The following is an 18,467-nucleotide window of genomic DNA, read 5'->3' on the forward strand; positions in this document are numbered from 1 at the left end:
CTAAAAAATGTCTCTTGGCTTTGTCAGTTATAAATTGAGACCTTAGCACAAGCAGTGTAGTGGCATGATGGAGAGAGACAAGCGTGAGCTAGTAAGAGAATTGGAGATGAAGTACAATGGAGTCAAGGTTACATTTTCAAAATTGCTTGCTGTAAAGGCCAAAATAAAATGGATGTACAAGGTCAAGAAAGGTATTTTGTTTTTAAAATGGAAGAAATGTAAGTATCTTTATTAAAATGAAGGAAAAGAGCTAGAGATGGTAACTATAGGAATACATATCATAAAGTTATGGAGGGGCCTTTAAACAGGTGGAAATACATGTGTTCCTAGAGAGTGGCATGACAGAGATTAAAACGGATGAAGTCACAGTTGTTTGTATAAAGTGACTAGCCAAGAGTGGCAAAGGGAGCTATAGGAGTTAGGTAAAGGTTTGGATAGACATTGACCAAACATTTCTCTTCTCTTCATTTCCCTTTCTGCCCCTCCTCCTTTTTTTGTAGCATGAACAGCCTACCCCTGGAGAATGATGTTTTGTGGTTTCTAAGTTGTTTTCTTTTTTTTTGTTAACCCTTTAGCTATATTGCAAAAAATACTTAGCTGATATTTGTAGAACTAGTAAGAATTTAAAAGCAGTCTGTAATTGAACTTTTTATAAAATAAGCAAATGCATAATCGTGAAATTCTATACATTTAACAGATTATTTTAGTACTCACATTTGAGAATATTACCATAGATTTAGAAAATTAATTGGACACACAATTTTATATTACAGTAATACATGAAAAAACTTTGGTTTAAAGATATCTGTATTGAAGGAAGGTGAAATTTATCTATTTCTGAGCCTTTTGATCCTGGAAGTAAATAAATGCCGAATGAGGCCTAAATTTAGTTCTTATATCTTTGTCATTTCTCAGCATTGTTGTTATTTTTTTCTTCACATGTAAAATGTGAAAAAAAAATCTTTAAAACTCAAAGGTTTTCACGAATAAGGACTTAATTAATTTAATGTTATTCAAACTTGACACTTAACTAGAAAGTACTTTCTGAAGATGTCCCTTTTAAGCATATAAATACTATTCACTTTATGTATTTCAGTAAATGTGAAGGTAAGAAAATTAATCATTTGAATAAGAACTTTTAAAATCCTGATAAAACAGGGGCACCTGGGTGGCTCAGTCAGTTAAGCATCCAACTTCAGCTCAGGTTGTGATCTCGAGGTCTGTGAGTTCGAGCCCTGTGTCGGGCTCTATGCTGACAGCTCAGACAGAGCCTGGATCCTGCTTGGGATTCTGTGTCTCCCTCTCTCTCTGCCCCTCCCCAACTCGCACTCTGTCTCAGTCTCTGTCTCTCTCTGTCTCAAAAATAAACATTAAAAAAATTAAAAAATAAAATCCTAATAAAATGTATACAACATAGAATTTACCATTGCAACCATTTTTATGTTTAATGGCAGTTAAGTACATTCATTGATGTGCAACAATCACCATTATCCATCTCCAGAACTTTTTTTTCATCTTTCTAAACTGAAACTCCATACCCATTAAAGAGTAACATCCCATTCTTCCTTCTTTCCATTCCTTGGCAACCACCACTCTGCTTTGTGTCTCTGTGAATTTGACTACTTTGGATATCTCACGTAGTCCTACAGTATTTGTCCTTTTGTGACTGGGTGATTTCATTTAACATAAGGTCATCAAGATTCATCCATATTGTGACATGTGTCAACATTCCCTTTTTAAGATTGAATAAAATTCTATTTTATGTATAGAATACTTTTTTTTAGTCCATTGATATCTGGGTGAACATATGGGTTGCTTGCACCTTTTGGCTATTGGGAATAATGCTGCTATGAACATGAGTATAGAAATATGTGTTTGAGTCCTTGCCTTTTTTTTTTCGTTTTCATTTGAGTCCTTGCTTTTTAATTTTTTGGACATATATCCAGAGGTGGAATTGTTGGATTGAATAAGAATATTTTATTAGGTATTTTGAAAATGAGAAATTAGTGAATGTTAATGATATTTCTAAGCCAAAAGCTAAGAAAAAGCAAGAAACGAGAAAAGTAAGCAAAGCTCAGCATCTACTATTGTCTGAGGACAAATTCTGACAAAATTGAGTTTTGATAGCTTTGTGGAGGGATAAAGAGAAATCAAAGCCAAATCAAAAATCAAGTGAAGTTTTAATAGCTTGTGGGGTGAGAGGAAGATAAATCAAAACGTTGCCTCTGATAGGGAGATGAAATGAAATCTTCCTCCATGGTTTACAGCCTCAGAGTAAATGTAACTCAGGAAGAAAACTGTTTCCCCCTCCCCACATAGGAGCACCATGGGGGAGAGTTGCCCTGGTCCTGAGCAGAACAGAAACAAAACAAAACTTATCTGTCTTTATAGCCTGACCATGGTGGGGACTTGCACATTGATTTTCAGTTCAAATTTGTATTAATGAGTGATCCAAGGAATCCCTAGTTTAAAATGGTTTTGGAATGGGTCATACTACAAGGTAGATGGCAGAGGCAATTGTAGATTCAGTTCTTCACTGGAAGAAGACACCTTCTTTCTTAGCCCCAGAAAATCCTTAGGAATAATTTTTCAAGGCAGTGATCAGCACACAGTTAAATATAATCAAATATGTAAGGACATCAGTAGGAGTAAGAATAAGGAAAAGAACAGCAAAAACAGATTACAAAGTTCTCAGATACCAGAATTATTAAACCCTGATAATTTTTAGAAAATAGTGCTGCTTCTGATTTTAGAAATAAAAGATAGGCTTGAAAATATCTGCAGGGAAGAAACTATAAAAGTTATGTAGCACATTTGAAAGAGGTCCAAATAAAACTTCTGAAAAATACTGAAATTAAAGAACTAAGTAAGATTGGGGAACCTGGGTGGCTCAGTCGGTAAAAATCCAACTTCAGCTCAGGTCTTGATCTCACGGCTCGTGGGTTTAAGCCCCACATTGGGCTCTGTGTTGACAGCTCAGAACCTGGAACCCAGAACCTGGAATCCCAGAGGATTCTATGTCTCCTCTCTCTCTGCCCCTCCCCTGCTCCCTCTCTGTCTCTCTCTATGTCTCTCTGTGTCTCTCTCTCTCAAAGATAAATATTAAAAAAATAAGTAAGTTTGGCAACATTGACACTATTGAAGAGAGAACATATAACAGAAGATAGATTAGAAGAAAAATTCCAGATTGTAGGAAAAGAGACAAAACTGTGGGAAATAACAAAGAGTCGTTTAAACAAGTGAAACATATTGAGTAAGTCTTAAATGGAGACCTGAAGATGAGATAGAGAATGGAGCAGAAGCAATATTTGAAGAGGTTTTGGTTGAAAAATTACCTGATCTGATAAATGACACCAAATTCAGGAAGCCAAACACAGATTCTTGAGCAGGACAAATAAAAAAAAAAAATCTGTCCATAGAAACAGAGGAAATGGGGAGAAAACAAAGACAAATGGAACATTTGAAAGCAATAATGGAGGGGGGAAGGAGGAAGATATCACCTTAACTGAAGCCACAGTTGGACTAACAGCTGACTTCTCAAGAATAAGAGCCACAGTGCAGTGGAAGGGGATCTTCAGTGAGTTGAAAGAAAACTGCCAGCCTAGAAATTCTATACCCAGAGAAAACATCTTGAAAGCCTGAGTGTGAAACACAAATGTTCTCAGACAAATCAAAACTGAAGAGTATGTCACTAGTAAATTCTAATTATAATGATAACCATAAAGGGTGTGCGTCAGGCAGTGGAAAGTGATGATACTAGAGGAGTAATTGGAGATGCAAGAGACAATGAAGAACAAATGAAATGGTAAATAATTATATGGGTATATTTAAACAAACAGTAGTAAAACATGTCTAGTGGGGCCAAAAAGAAAAAAAAAAATCTATGGCAACAATAGCATGTAGGTCAGGAGGAAGAAAATGGTTTGAAGTTGTTCTCAAGTCCTTGAATTATTCAGGGCACTGGTAAAAGTACTGATTTTGATTTAACTTTTTATCTTTCTATGCTAAATATGAAGAGGAAGTCCACGTGGTGGGGGAGGAGGCTTCATAGGTGCCAGTAATGTTCCATTTCTTGGCCTGAGTGACGATTATGGGACAGGAGTAGGAGGAGTAGGGAGGAGTAGGTGAGGCATTGCTTCATAAGTTAAACATAAGATAAACATTTTATGTTTTTATCTATAGGTAACATATTTCACAATCAAAAAGTTCAGAAAGATAGGATACAAATTATACACTTTAAAAATGATAAATAGAAAACACAGTGGCCATAATAGGTCTAAAAAAACAATAAAAAATTTTTTAATGTTTATTATTTTTGAGACAGAGAGAGAGAATACGAGTGGGGAAGGAGCAGAGAGAGACGGGGACACAGAATCCGAAGCAGGCTCCAGGCTCTGAGCTGTCAACACACAGCCCGATGCAGGGCTCAAACCTATGAACCATGAGATCATGACCTGAGCTGAAGTCGGACATTTACCCTGAGAATGATCCAGTTAATTGATTTTATAACCTTTGCCCTTTATCTGTCAAATCTGTCTTAATCTAGGATATCCATTCTTTTTAAATGAAAGCATTCATACATACTTGTGGAAAGCAGATGAAGAATGCCTAAAAAACATAAAAAGGACATGTAGCTGTAGTGTATTTTTAATTGTCCCTCTGATCGAAAAGTTCTTTTATAGGCACTTGTGAATTTTGAGGTGCATACTCAACTGAAATGTGTAAGTTAATTCAAATATCAGACCTAATAATAGCAGTATAATAATAGGAAGTTGCAGAATGTAGATATAGGCAAAAGGTACACTTAAAAATGATAGGAAATTTAGTGATTTACTGTGATAAATAATATATGTTTACTTTATAGTTCTTAAAAGTTATAATGGTGCCTAAATATTTACATTCTTTCTGCTCCAAAAATTTTATAAAATCTTAACAACATTTGGCCCTTATTCAGTTCCCACTCCTACCCAATTTTTACAATCATATTATCTTAAAAGGTACATGTTAGTCTATTAAAATGTCGTATACCACAAAACAGATCATTGAGAATTAAAGGTATGTCTTGCAGTAAACGTTAAATACTGAGAGATAGTACATGATTGTATGAGAAGTAAATAAGATAGTACATACAGAAATCTTATAACAATGCCTGGCATGTAAGAAATAGCCAAATAATGTTAACCATTGATATTCTTATGTAAGAACATATTATGTATGTTAAAACTGTATATTAAAATTATAGGTAGTCTGTTATGTCTTTTATATCCTGGCATTATACTAGTTATTGATTTAAAACTATCCTTACTTTTTTAAGAGTACTTCAAAGTGGTCTTGGTTATGATAAGGATTTTAAGGCGTATGTAGGGCCACCTGTTACTGAACACTCATCATATAGATACTGGAAATCAGAGATACCATCTGTTTCTCCATCATGTCTCTTGGGGAGATATAAGTTGCTGTCCTACCTTTGGTCTGCCTGGTGGGTATGGTACCCTGTAATTGAACCAAGCGTGTAAAAATTCAGGGTAAACATAGTGTTGGGTTTTATTCTCAAATTATATAAAACATACCTTCTCAAAAGATCATTTTGGGACATTTAATCTCTCCCTGCCCCCCTAAAAAAGTTTTAACTTGTATTCATTTTTAACCAGTTAATAGTGGTTTTTATAATTTAGTTCTTTTGGGGTAACCTGTGGTTATGAGAGTATAGAGTATACATTTTTATATATTCTTTTTGTTTTAGATATTTTGTGACCTTGAGCAAGTCAGTTAATCTCTTTATAGCTCATTTCTTTAAATTTACTGGGACACAACTATTTATAGTTTCTAGTACTAATATTTTTCAATTAAATGTTTATTTTTGGGGAACTCTTTTTTTTTTTGAAACAAATGAACAATAAAAATGTAAAGATTTCAACACAGCCTAAAATGTGTCTTTTTGTCACATGACTTTGTGATTTGCTTTGGATGTAGTCATTTTATGTTAGCTTATATCAAGAGACATAGTGAATAGAGACAAATTATTCAACATAACTTAAAAGCATAAAAGAAGTTAATATGAAAGAGGTACTCGAGACAGTGGGAGAAATGAGGATTCTACTCAAACGCTAGAAACTTTCAAATAAGCCAAGAATTGTTGAAGTAAAATTTATTGCATATTGCCTTTCTTGGATGACACTGTGGTGAATTCAGTTTTTGATAACTCAGGCTCATGACTATGACCACATTCTCATGGACTATGGAGATTAATAGTTGTATATCTGTAAAAGAATTCACTTAGTAGTTCACAAAATATCTACTGTGTGACCTCAGTGTGCTAGGCATTGGATTGGGCACTGGGGATACATATTGAATAAAAATACATGTGGCTTCTGTCCTCACAATATAGGCTCTAGTTGAAGAAAAATACCATCAACCAAATACTCAAATAAATGCATAATTTTAAACTCTGATCGGGTACTATGAGAAAATTCATTGTTAAGCATATACCTTTGGAATCAGACAAATCTGACTCAATCCCAACTCTGCCATTTGGTAGCATTGTGATCTTGGGCAACTTTCTAAGTCACAGTTCAAAAGAAAAAAGTCTGCTTCCTGGATTGTTGTGAGAATCAAATGAAATAACAAGTGTGACATTGTTTTGCTTTATTTTTTTTTTTGGTTTTTTTTACTTGTTTATTGTCTGTCTTTTTGGATGAGAAAATATAAGCTCCATAAAAGCAGGAGTTTTTTTTAGTCTGAGTTATTAACTGCTATTTTCCTAGCATCTGCATCAGTGAGAGTCACATAATGGGCAGAATAGATGTTCGTTGAATGAATGAAATGTCTTTCAAGATTTCTTGCAGGTAATCAGCATTCCATAAAAAAATATTTTGTACTGGGGCACCTGGGTGGCTCTGTTTGTTAAGCATCTGACTTTGGCTCAGGTCGTGATCTCTTGGTCTATGAGTTCAACCCCGCATTGGGTTCTGTACTGACAGCTCAGAGCCTGGAGCCTACTTTGGATTCTGTGTCTCCCTCTCTCTGCCCCTCCCCTGCTCGCTCTCTCTCTCTCTCTCTCTCTCTCTCTCTGTTTCTCAAAAAAAAAAAAAAATTGTACTTATTTGTCTTTTCTCCCCCTTTGTCAGATTGATGCTTTGGTTATTGCTCTCATGGTTATCTCCTGCAGTTCTGTTTCCTCTCATCTAACTTAACTCTGGACCAGAAAAGTAGATAACCAAAGTGGTAGAACGATTTATACTATAAGAGACATTTCTTAGTAAGAAAGAATGCCTCTCCTAACAGTAACAGGAGTGAACTGTGAGGTTTTTTTGTTATTTAAAAAGCTTTTGTGATTTCATCCATATTCTAGCTACTTGGGGTTGCCAAGTAAGTAATCTCATAAGTGAAGATTATTATTATTACTTCACTTATTTCTTCTAATAAGGCATACTTATTCTAGCTTTATATTACATTATATCATAATTTTTGTTTATAGTTAGGTTAGAAGAAATTCAAGTTTTGAATTTTTAAATGTTGGGCACTATTCTGTTTATTAATTTTTAGTGGATCACATAGAGGTAGCTCAATGCTTGATATAATTTTTAAAAGACATTTCAGGTCATTTTTACAATATCCTACTGAACTGTTCTCTCACAATATCTAAAGTAAATTCACTTGGTTAATTATTTTCCAGGCTACCTGTTTGCCCACTTGTTATTCATTGATTGCCAATCCCCACCTCTTATTTAATGGCAGTATCTCCCAGAAGTTAGAATTGTTTTTTTTAGCTTTACTCATCTTGGCAACAGGGTCTAAGATGAGTCACCAGGAACTGAGAAAACTGAAAAGATTGAGTCTTCAAACAAATGAAGCATTACATTTTATCATCATCAGAGATAGTTATTAGTTTTTAGATCTCCTACTCTAAAATGAAGATAAAATGTAAATGGATCCTTGTTTACCCCATGGGGTATTATTATCTCTGAGAAAGTGAATTTCTATTTGAAGTAATGTCTAGATTTTTATTATTGTTATTGTTGCTTCTTTTTGCCTTAATGAGACCCAGAACATGATATGAAATTAAATTCCAATGAATCATTGCCATGCTATTTATTTCCACTAATGGTAATTATCTCATGAAATGCAACCATTCCTTCTAATTGGGTATCATAATTGAAAAACTGCAGTAAAACTGGCAAACTAATTACATAGAAAGTAATTCTTTTATACTTATAGTATCTTCAATAGTTACTTCGCACAAGAAAACCCTCTTAGCTGCATATTCTAGGCTGATATTTTCAACATAATTTTGGATTCATATGAGCAACACATTATCATATTAGCTGAATGTGTGACATCAATAAGGAAATAAAATTTCCCAGCTGTGTTTTTTAAGTAATGCCAGTAGGAATTATTTTCTTTTGTAAAAACATTTCTTTCCCCTTCTTACCTGTAATTCTAAAACCTGATTTTATAGAGAATGTGTGGCATCAATAAGGAAATAAAATTTCCCAGCTGTGTTTTTTAAGTAATGACAGTAGGAGTTATTTTCTTTTGTAAAAATTCTTCTTTTTACCTCTAAGTCTAAAACTTAATGTTATAGGGACTGTTTAAATAGTGTTATAACCAGTGGATGGAATATCATGTATTTAAAAAATCATATGGTAACATGTTTAGTTTGGAATGTTACGTGGAAGAATCAGGATACCGAAACCATTGTATAGGAACATTTCATAGAAAAAAAGACTTGAAGGATATAATTTTAATGAAAGCTGTATTTGTGTTTAGATGATGGGATTTTGAAATCCTTTTTCAACTTTTTTCTATTTCCAAATTTTCCTTTAAAATGAAAAATAGTAATTAGTAAAACAGAAAGTCTCCATTTCAAACTTTAAAACAAATTACATGTCAGAAAAACAGCTAAGAGATTATATTGAAGAATCTGAACCATATCTCCCAAACTATATATTAGCTAGAGATGTTTGACAAACTTTAGGTCTCAATACTCACAAAAATATAACCACCACATTGGTTTCATAGTCTCTTTGCTTAATGGTTTAAAAAGCACCACTTGAGAGGTGCCTGGGTGCTTTAGTTGGTTAAGCATCTGACTCTTTCAGCTCAGGTCATAACCTCAGGGTTCATGACTTCAAGCCCCATGTTGGGTTCTGTGCTGCCAGTGCAGAGCCTGCTTGGGATTCTCTCTCTCCTGCTCTCTCTCTGCCCCTCCCCTGCTCACACCCTCATGCTCTCTCTCTCTCTGCCCCTCACCTACTCTCTCTCTCTCAAGAATAAATAAGTCAGAAAACCCCTTAAAACCAAAGTACTATTTGAGGGGCACCTGGATGGCTCAGTCAGTAGGATATGGGATTCTTGATCTCAGGTTGTGAGTTTGAGCTCCATATTTAGACGTAGAGATTACTAAAAACAAACAAACAAACAAACAAACAAAAAACCACTTGAAGTTGTCAGGATAAAAATAGCAGATAGCACTATAATTGTCTCTTTTACTCTCTACCTTTTATTATGGACAAGTTTGACATATAGAAAGCATAGTAAAATTAAATCACATATTCCCCAGGTTTAAGAATTCCCAAGATTTTGGGGTACCTGGCTGGCTCAGTCAGTAGAGCATATGATTCTTGATCTTGGAGATGTGAGTTCAAGCCCCACGTCAGGGATAGAGTTTACTTAAAAAAATTCCCAAGATTTTCCTGATTCATTTCAGCTATTTCCCTTCCTGACACATTGTTTTATGTGAATTTTTAAAAATCAAATTGTAGGGGCGTCTGGGTGGCTCAGTCGGTTAAGCGTCCGACTTCAGCTCAGGTCACAATCTCTCGGTCCGTGAGTTCGAGCCCCGCGTCGGGCTCTGGGCTGATGGCTCAGAGCCTGGAGCCTGCTTCCGATTCTGTGTCTCCCCCTCTCTCTGCCCCTCCCCCATTCATGCTCTGTCTCTCTCTGTCTCAAAAATAAATAAATGTTAAAAAAAAATTTTTTTTTAATTGTAATGATTGTTATTTTAACTTATAAATACTTATGTGTATTTATTTCTTTAACCAACTCTGTTTTTTAACATACCCACCATGGTATTATCATCTGCTTATTATTTTTATATTATTAGCCATAATGTGCTGCTATCGTGAAATTTCTATTCATATTCAGATTTCCTTCAAAATTATCTTTTTATGGTTAATAAAATATGGTTTATGAATCAGGATTGAAACAAAATCCATATTACATTTGGTAATTATCTCCTAAGTCTCTTACTCTCAAGTAGTCATTTAAAAGTCTATTAGAATTCTCTAATACAAGGGCACCTGTCTGGCTCAGTTGGGAGAGCATGCAGCTCTTGATCTCGTGGTTATAAGTTCAAGCTCCACATTGGGTATAGAGATTACTTAAAAACAAAATCTTAAAGGGTGGGTGCCTGGGTGGCTCAGTCACTTAAGCGTCCGAGTTTGGCTCAAGTCATGATGTCACAGCTCGTGGGTTTGAGTCTTGTGTTGGGCTCTGTGCTGACAGCTTAGAGCCTGGAGCCTGGTTCAGATTCTGTCTCCTCTATCTGCCTCTCCCCTGCTCACGCTGTCTCTCTCTTTCTCTCTGTCTCAAAAATAAGTCCACATTAAAAAAAGATTTTTTTTAATCTTTAAAAAAAGTCCGTAATACAAAAAAAAAAAAATGATTTCCAGATGATATGTTTGTTTAGAAAAACAGTACAAGCTCATTTTAGGAAAATTGGAAAATTCACAAAATACTGAAAAAGTGGAAATCATATTGTTCAGAGTGTATTTCTTTTCTGTCATTTTATACATTATTTTCATAGTTGAGCTCTATTAGAAGCACTTTTAGATGTTATTTTAACATTATATCTGAAGCTTTTTCTACTTAAAATATTTCCTTTCCATTTTAATGTCTGCATTAAGATATACTTTATTTCTTGAGAATAGGTATATATCTAATTAGAATGCTGTTTTACATTGTACTTCAAAACATTTTCTTATTGCTAGAGTTGAAGAGACTTGTATTTTTTTTTTTTTCAATGTTTTTTTATTTATTTTTTTGGGACAGAGAGAGACAGAGCATGAACGGGGGAGGGGCAGAGAGAGAGGGAGACACAGAATGGGAAACAGGCTCCAGGCTCCGAGCCATCAGCCCAGAGCCTGACGCGGGGCTCGAACTCACGGACCGCGAGATCGTGACCTGGCTGAAGTCGGACGCTTAACCGACTGCGCCACCCAGGCGCCCCGAGACTTGTATTTTTGAGTAAGGGGTACAGTTCTTCTAATTAATACCTAGAGTAGGGGAAATGACCTGGCGAAAGTACAGTTTTCTCTGTACCAGATTAATGCCTGTTATCTTGATCTTGATTCATTGGTCATTTGAGAGAGGTGTTTTACTTTTGCTGCTTGGAAGACAAGTAATGCCCCTAGTGAACCATTTTAGTAAGTTTATGTAAGCCCTATTTTATGTAATTTATTTTAAATTGGTTAATGCCATCCTGAATGTCATTGAGTTGAGTGTATGATGCATTCATTTCTCCAAATACTATCAAGGGAAAACAAGATAGTAAATTCAACTATCAGCAGGATGTTGCTACCGTTAATACTACCACCAAGATAACACCCAAAATCTAATAGGTGTCCCTATATCTTTAGATTGTTTTATTTATTGTGAAATAAGTACATAATATTAGCAGGAAATGATTTTGATAGTGACTTCTGGGCCTTTGGTTCCTGTAGTAATGAAAGTATAGGAATATACTGTTAAAATTGACTTTAAGTTTTCCATTTATACTCTGTACAAGCAAATTGAATGCAATATATTATCCATAAATATATTAACTGCCAAGATTTTCTAGGATTTTAATAGAAAACCAGTGATTTCAGAAAGTCATTAAATAACTATTAGATAAATTAGTGTTAATGTGAATTCACAACTTTCTAATTATTAGATAAAGCTCTCAGTCATTTTGCACTTTTTAGATTAGAAGAAATTTTTTAGACTTGATTGATGCCTTTTTCTTTTTACAAATCAGAACATCTTATAGTTCTCATCACCTTTTTCTTATAAATTTATGTTGGACATACTTGACTATAAGATGAAATAAGATATGTCATATTTTACTACCAACAACTACCTTTTGTAAACCAAAGAGAGATTTAGAATAGAAGTCAAGGCCATCTGAATATATATCTTTCTAATAAAAGCTCTCTCATAACCTTCTGTTTAGAACTTATTTTGGCTCTTAGGTTAAAGTGTTCAATGTCTACTCATTCACTAAGCTGATTATTTAGGTGTAGTGTGTGTTGTCCATGCACCGTATATAAGCACAGAGCTGGAATGATAAATGTGTATTTCTCTATTCAGTAAGTGTTTATTGAGCATCTGCAGTATGCAAGGTACAATATCAGGAACTTCTGATACAAGGGTAACAAAACAGACATACTCCCTGTACTACTTACAGTCTAGAAAGCAAGACAGTCATTAATCAGATAATCATACAAATGAATGCAAAATTATCACCATGAAAAATGCTGTGGCGGACAGGTGAACAGTGCTATCAGAGCTCAAAAGGGGATGACCTAGTCTTTGGAAAGAGCATAGCAGGATAAGATTTGTTTTCCCACAAGATTGGTATACAAGGGACTGAAGGGGGAAAAGTGTGGATGAGGGAGACCAGTTAGAAGCTATTGGAGTATTTCTGGACACAAGCTTGGATTAGGGAAATGAGTGACAGTGGAAATGGAGAAAGATGTAAACCCACCCTCACTGCTCTCCCTTCTCAATTATTTAATTCATTTTAAAGCCAAATTATGCTATCTGCCTAGAAAACAGAAAGGATCTATCCTTTGAGGGATTTTTTCTTATTTTTGAGAGAGGGAGAGAGCAGGTGTGCATGTGAGTGGGGGAAGGAGAGAGAGAGAGAGAGAGAGAGAGAGAGAGAGAGAGAGAGAGAGAGAGAGAGAGAGGGAGGGAGGGAGGGAGGGAGGTGGAGGGAGGATCTGAAGAGGAGTCTGTGCTGACAAAAGAGAGCCTGATGTCGGGCCCAAACTCAGGAACTGTGAGATCATGGCCTGAGCTTAAGTCAGAGACTTAACTGACTGAGCCATCCAGGTGCCCCAAAGGGATTTTTATTATTCTCTGAGTAATAGCTTCCAGTTGGAAATCTACAGAAGTATAATTTATTGCCTCACCTGCTACTATCCCACTTACAAGTTTGTGATTTCAAAAGTTCAGTGATAATTGTATATTAATACTTATTGATATTGTCTTGATAATTATAACATGACAGTACCTTATGGTGACCCATTGCATCCTTTGTTTCTGGGGTTCCCAGGGTGTACCTACAACTCAGTATGAACATTAAGCCTTCTCTTACTGAAATGTTTTTTTCCCCTGTCCTGGGATTTTGCCTCCATGTCCTCCTCCTCCTCCCAATATTATAATAGCTCTCTCTCTTTTTTTTTTTCTAAGAATGCCACGTGATGATGATGTCTTATATTGGTTTATTAATGATATCTTTGTTTTAAATTCTTATGTAATGCTTAATTACTAGATATTATCTCCTGATAAAAAAGCTTTATGTTATAGAGTTACTTGAGCAGGGTTGTTGTCTTCCAAATTCCCTCATTTTTCTCTTGTTCTGGTTTTCATTGAGTTTAATTGATTGACTCTCTCTTTAATGTAAAACACTGTGGAAAATAAGTGAATTTATCAGTAATTTATAATAACCCTTTACAATAACCTCATTAATTATTTATAAAATTGGTTTATGTACCAAATGAGCTTTGGTGAGAATAATGTGTTTTACACATTAGTTATGAAATAAACAGATTTCACATCTTTGAATTTCAGTACATTTCCCCATTTATTTGGGAAGGATAATTTTTTTTTTAATTTTAGAGAGCATGCAAGTGGGGAGAGGGGGGAGAGGGAGAAGGAGAGGGAGGGAGGGAGGGAGGGAGAGAGAGAGAGAGTGAGGGAGAAAATCCTAAGCAGGACTCAATACCAGGACCCTAGGATCATGACTTGAGCCGAAATCAGGAGTTGGATGCTCAACAGACTGAGCCACCCAGGCACCCCGAGAAGAATAAATTTTGATGACACTTTGCAAGGATGCTTAACAGAGTGTTGAAAGTCATTAAGGAAGAATTGTCTACAGCTAGGAACATACTTAATTTAAAAAAACAAACCTTTTTTCCCCTTGATGGTATTGTGTCAGTCACTTGAGAAACTTGAAAATACAACAACATTTAGTGAACAAGTGGCATGTTTTCTGTTTATCTTTAACCCAACCTGTAAGCCTCTAGCCAGTTCAAAAGCTGTTTGCTGTCAGTCTATAAAGAGATTGTGGTTCCCTTCTTTAGGGCTAAGTCTCCTGTGGGTAGGGGAACTAAGGACTCATTAACAACAAAAGAATTGTAAATAGAGGGCCAGGTTAACAGTGCGTCAGGGTCCTGGAATAAAAGCTCTTAATATTCTGTAGATATTACAAAACCTGTCTCTTTTAAGGAACCAATATACCTATCTGCCTAAAGGTATTTCTAACTTGCCAGAAGAACCTCTTTTTGTGACCTGCCTTCCTGGATCCTAGCATCCTGACTTGACGACTTCTTAAGTCAACCAGCTTCTGAAATCTGTCTTCTTCCTGACCTGACACTTCTGTGCCAGCCCTGTGCCCAATTTGATATTCCTATCATCTATACCTTCTGCTCACCCTTGACATGATAGCCTGACTCCATGGCTGGTTCTCAAGAGAAGACTATGACTGACCGCTGATACACTTGTTACAGAAAATAACTTCAGGATATGAGATTGGACCTGTTAATTTGAGAGTAGTGTTATATCTTAAGTCTTTCTCAGAAGATCTTTAGAATGCTTACAAACTGGGACTTAAGACATTTTTGACTAGGGCTCTCTGAAGACTAAAGTTAAGATTTTAAAAGTGAAATAGATAATTATTATCAGCTCTTTTCCCTAAACTGGTTTGGCCAGTAGTACATATTCAAGTATTTGTTGAATGTATGATAGTCCCCAAATTTCATATTTAATTCTTTTTGGTGTCACCAACAAAAGCCATTCAGGTACTTTATATCTGAGTTAATACTGTGTAAAGCAGTTTTGAATTACTTGCTTTTTATGTACAAGCTATTAATATTTTATAGCAGCCATAAAGATGATTGAAAACTAATGGTGCTACTATAGAAAAACAATATTTTATATTTACTGTTAAACACCAATTCTACTTAAACCAAATAGCATCTTTAGAACTTACATGATGATTAGCAGTACAACACATAACACATTCACTTGTTGATGTTAGAATACTGGAGTGCCTGGCTGGCTCACTCTGTAGCACATGCGACTCTTGATCTTAGGATAATGAGTTCGAGCCCCACGATGGGTATAGAAATTACTTAAAAATAAAATCTTGGGGCACCTGGGTGGCTCAGTCGGTTGAGCGTCTGACTTCGGCTCAGGTCATGATCTCACAGTTCGTGGGTTCGAGCCCCGCATCAGGCTCTGTGCTGACCGCTTGCTCAGAGCCTGAAGCCTGCTTCAGATTCTACGTCTCCTACTCTCTCTGCCCCTCCCTCGTTCACGCTTTGTCTCACTCCATGTAAAATAAATAAATAAATAAATAAAAATAATAAAATAAAATCTTAAAAAAAATAAAAAACTAACTTGACTAGCTTCTGTCTATATAAACAAGGTTGAAATTGGTATATTATAGTGCCTGAAAAAATTATTTTATATATAATATACTGTATAAATGAAATTAAATTTGTGTGGCATTGAGCATTAACTTCCTCTTGCTATTCTGATTTTAAAAATATTTAAATATAATGTTTAAAAATAATACGAAGCATAATGATGACATTAATATTGCTTATTTTTATGTGTAGCTTGTGTGATCTATTTCAGTTTATAGTTGTAGCTTCTATACCATCAGAAGTTTTAAAAAGTTCCTAAAACATAGTAGGATGCATGTTTGTTTCAGAATTCATGGAGATGGTATGTAGTGTTTATTTCAGAGCAACTAATGATTTTCAGTATGGGATTTTAGCCCTTTTCAGACTAATAATCTTATGTAATTTCACCCACATGCAAAAAACATATGATGTAAATAGTTACAACACTATGCAACATGTGCGAATTATTAATTTACAGTGAACATTTACGTTGCACCAGCGAACTCGTGAGCATTTCTAACGTATGGGATTTTGTTTTGCAGGAGGAAATAGAAGTAGAAATTATTTTCACAACTTGAATATGTAATTCCCCATTAATATCAATTCTTTTGCCAATTGTTACCACAAAATTGGCTAAAATTAATACTCTTCTGTCCTAATAGATCAAGGCAATTTACATTTAGTTTTCTTTGTCTTTTTTGTTTGTTTGTTTGTTTTGTTTTATTCCCTCCACTCCCCAATTATTTCATGGCATTTCAGTGCTTCAGAGAATTTAGATGAGCTCTCTTCCTCCAGTAGCTGGTTACTTAACCAGAAGCACAGTAAGAAAAGGAGAAAAGACAGGACAAGATTGAAATCTCCATCCTTGACTATCATGAGTACAGCAGCTCGAACAAGGCCACTTCAGAGTTTCCACAAACGAAAACTCTACCGATTGAGCCCTACTTTTTATTGGACTCCACAGGTAAGGCTGCCTATGGGGAAACATAAAGATTTTATCATCAGTATATTTCACATACAAGAGGGTATGGATTGTACCTGGTTATTTAGAATAATTACATCTAGAAAGCTTTAAATATATAGTTTATAAATCATGTAGGTATTGATAATATCTAAGTGGAATTAGTAATTTTTTAACATAGCAGTGTATTCTGAAACTTCTCACATCTCCATTTTTTTAAATGCACTGTTATGTTTAAACCAATTTGAAGGAATATTACATATCATGGTTATTTAAAAATTTTACTGGTAAGGGTAATAAAGAAAACACAAGTGTACTACGTATTTGTCCTTTGCTTGGTAAAGAAAAAAAGTAAAGAAAATCTGTATAGCTGTCAGTTATTTTGTAGGAAATGGCATTGCACTCCTTTTTAGGTTTGGTATTTGTTAATTCTTGTGAGCACGCCTTTTTCTTTTTCTGGAATATAAGCAATGCAAGTTTATGTATCCGTGCTTATACTTTTTATAATTAAAATGTACTTCATTAAAGCCATTCATTTTAAAAATCATATTTTTCACTTGTTCACAAAATGTTAAGTATGCATCTTTCAGTGCATATCTGAACAAACTGTGGTAAAGGGAAGATGAGTTACCTCTAGTTTTGTTATATGACCTGCTTTTTTTCTATTACATTTTTAAATACTATGTCAAAGGAAAGAAATGATACTATCATTTAATATTGTTTCTGATTATTACTATATTAACTATTAAATATATTTAACTATTTTAAATATATTTGTATAAAAATCAAGATGCTTGTTTCATTAGAAACCAATTTTAAATTTGGTTTTATAGGCTCCAATTTTAAATAGAAATGTGCATTCTGACAAATTAGTTTTTATTAATAGGTTGATTTTTACCATTTAAGTAGTTTAGATTTTATTACTATTTCCCAACTTGAAAATATTTTTTTAAAACTTAGGTTTGTTTCAGAATTTTAAGAAATTCTACGTAATCAACCAAATAAGAAAATATTTTTTATTTAAAGTTTTTATATACAAAATCACATTTTATTTTTATTTTTAAAGATGCTGTAAACAATAATATTTTTGAAATTGATTTTGTAATTTCAGAATTATAAGTAGAATTGTCTAAAATATTGAGCATATGACTATGCCAAAATATTCTGACTGGAAGGAATTTGCTTGAGTAATTTTGGAGATTTGCTAGATGTTGCTGGAATACTTCATATACCCTGACATTGTAAATGTGGGCCTTTGTACAGCAAACAAATGAAGAAATAAGTGTCACATATTGTTACTTTATCATATTCCATTCACAATGCCAAGTATTTTCAATACATTATTATTTATTATTATCTCAAAATATAACCATGCAGTATTGTTAATCTCCTCTTTAGATACAAAAGTTGAAGTGCAGAGAGATTAAGTAATTTACCCAAGGTCACACAACTAGTAAGCACTAAGTCTGATTCCAAAGCCCATGTTCTTACCCAGTGTATCGATAATGCCAAAAATAGACCAAATCTTTTGTGATTTTGAAATCAGTAAAGACACTATATTTGGGGATTGAGGGAAGGGGCTTATCTGGTTAGAAGTATTCAGAAATGCATCATAAAATATGGGTTTTGAAAGATAAACAGAATTTTGAAAAGTCATAGGAGAGGTAGAGAAAGAATTTTAATAGAAACAGAGATGAGAAAATGATGGAAAATAGAAAATGCCCCCACCCCTAATTTATCCTCCAAATTGCCAGGAAAATAGTTATTTGCCTTTCTAAACTTAATAAATGTCCTTTCTCTCCGGAAGGCTTCCTTGACATCCCTGTAGT

General features: G+C 34.6%; 1 protein-coding gene across 8 annotated transcripts in view; it reads left to right on the plus strand.

The window, feature by feature from the left end:
- KANSL1L (KAT8 regulatory NSL complex subunit 1 like) overlaps positions 1-18,467 on the plus strand; it is a 132,792-nt gene that overhangs the window by 53,284 nt on the left and 61,041 nt on the right. For 6 of the 8 annotated variants that reach the window (XM_058706475.1, XM_058706466.1, XM_058706504.1 and 3 more), the window contains one exon: positions 16,437-16,641. In XM_058706475.1, coding sequence (XP_058562458.1) covers positions 16,437-16,641 — 205 coding nt within the window. The remainder of the gene's footprint in view (positions 1-16,436; positions 16,642-18,467) is intronic. The other 2 variants (XM_058706485.1, XM_058706495.1) reach the window with 2 other exon arrangements.

Source organism: Neofelis nebulosa, chromosome 2 (genome assembly GCF_028018385.1).
Source record: "Neofelis nebulosa isolate mNeoNeb1 chromosome 2, mNeoNeb1.pri, whole genome shotgun sequence".
Taxonomy (NCBI): Eukaryota; Metazoa; Chordata; class Mammalia; order Carnivora; family Felidae; genus Neofelis; species Neofelis nebulosa.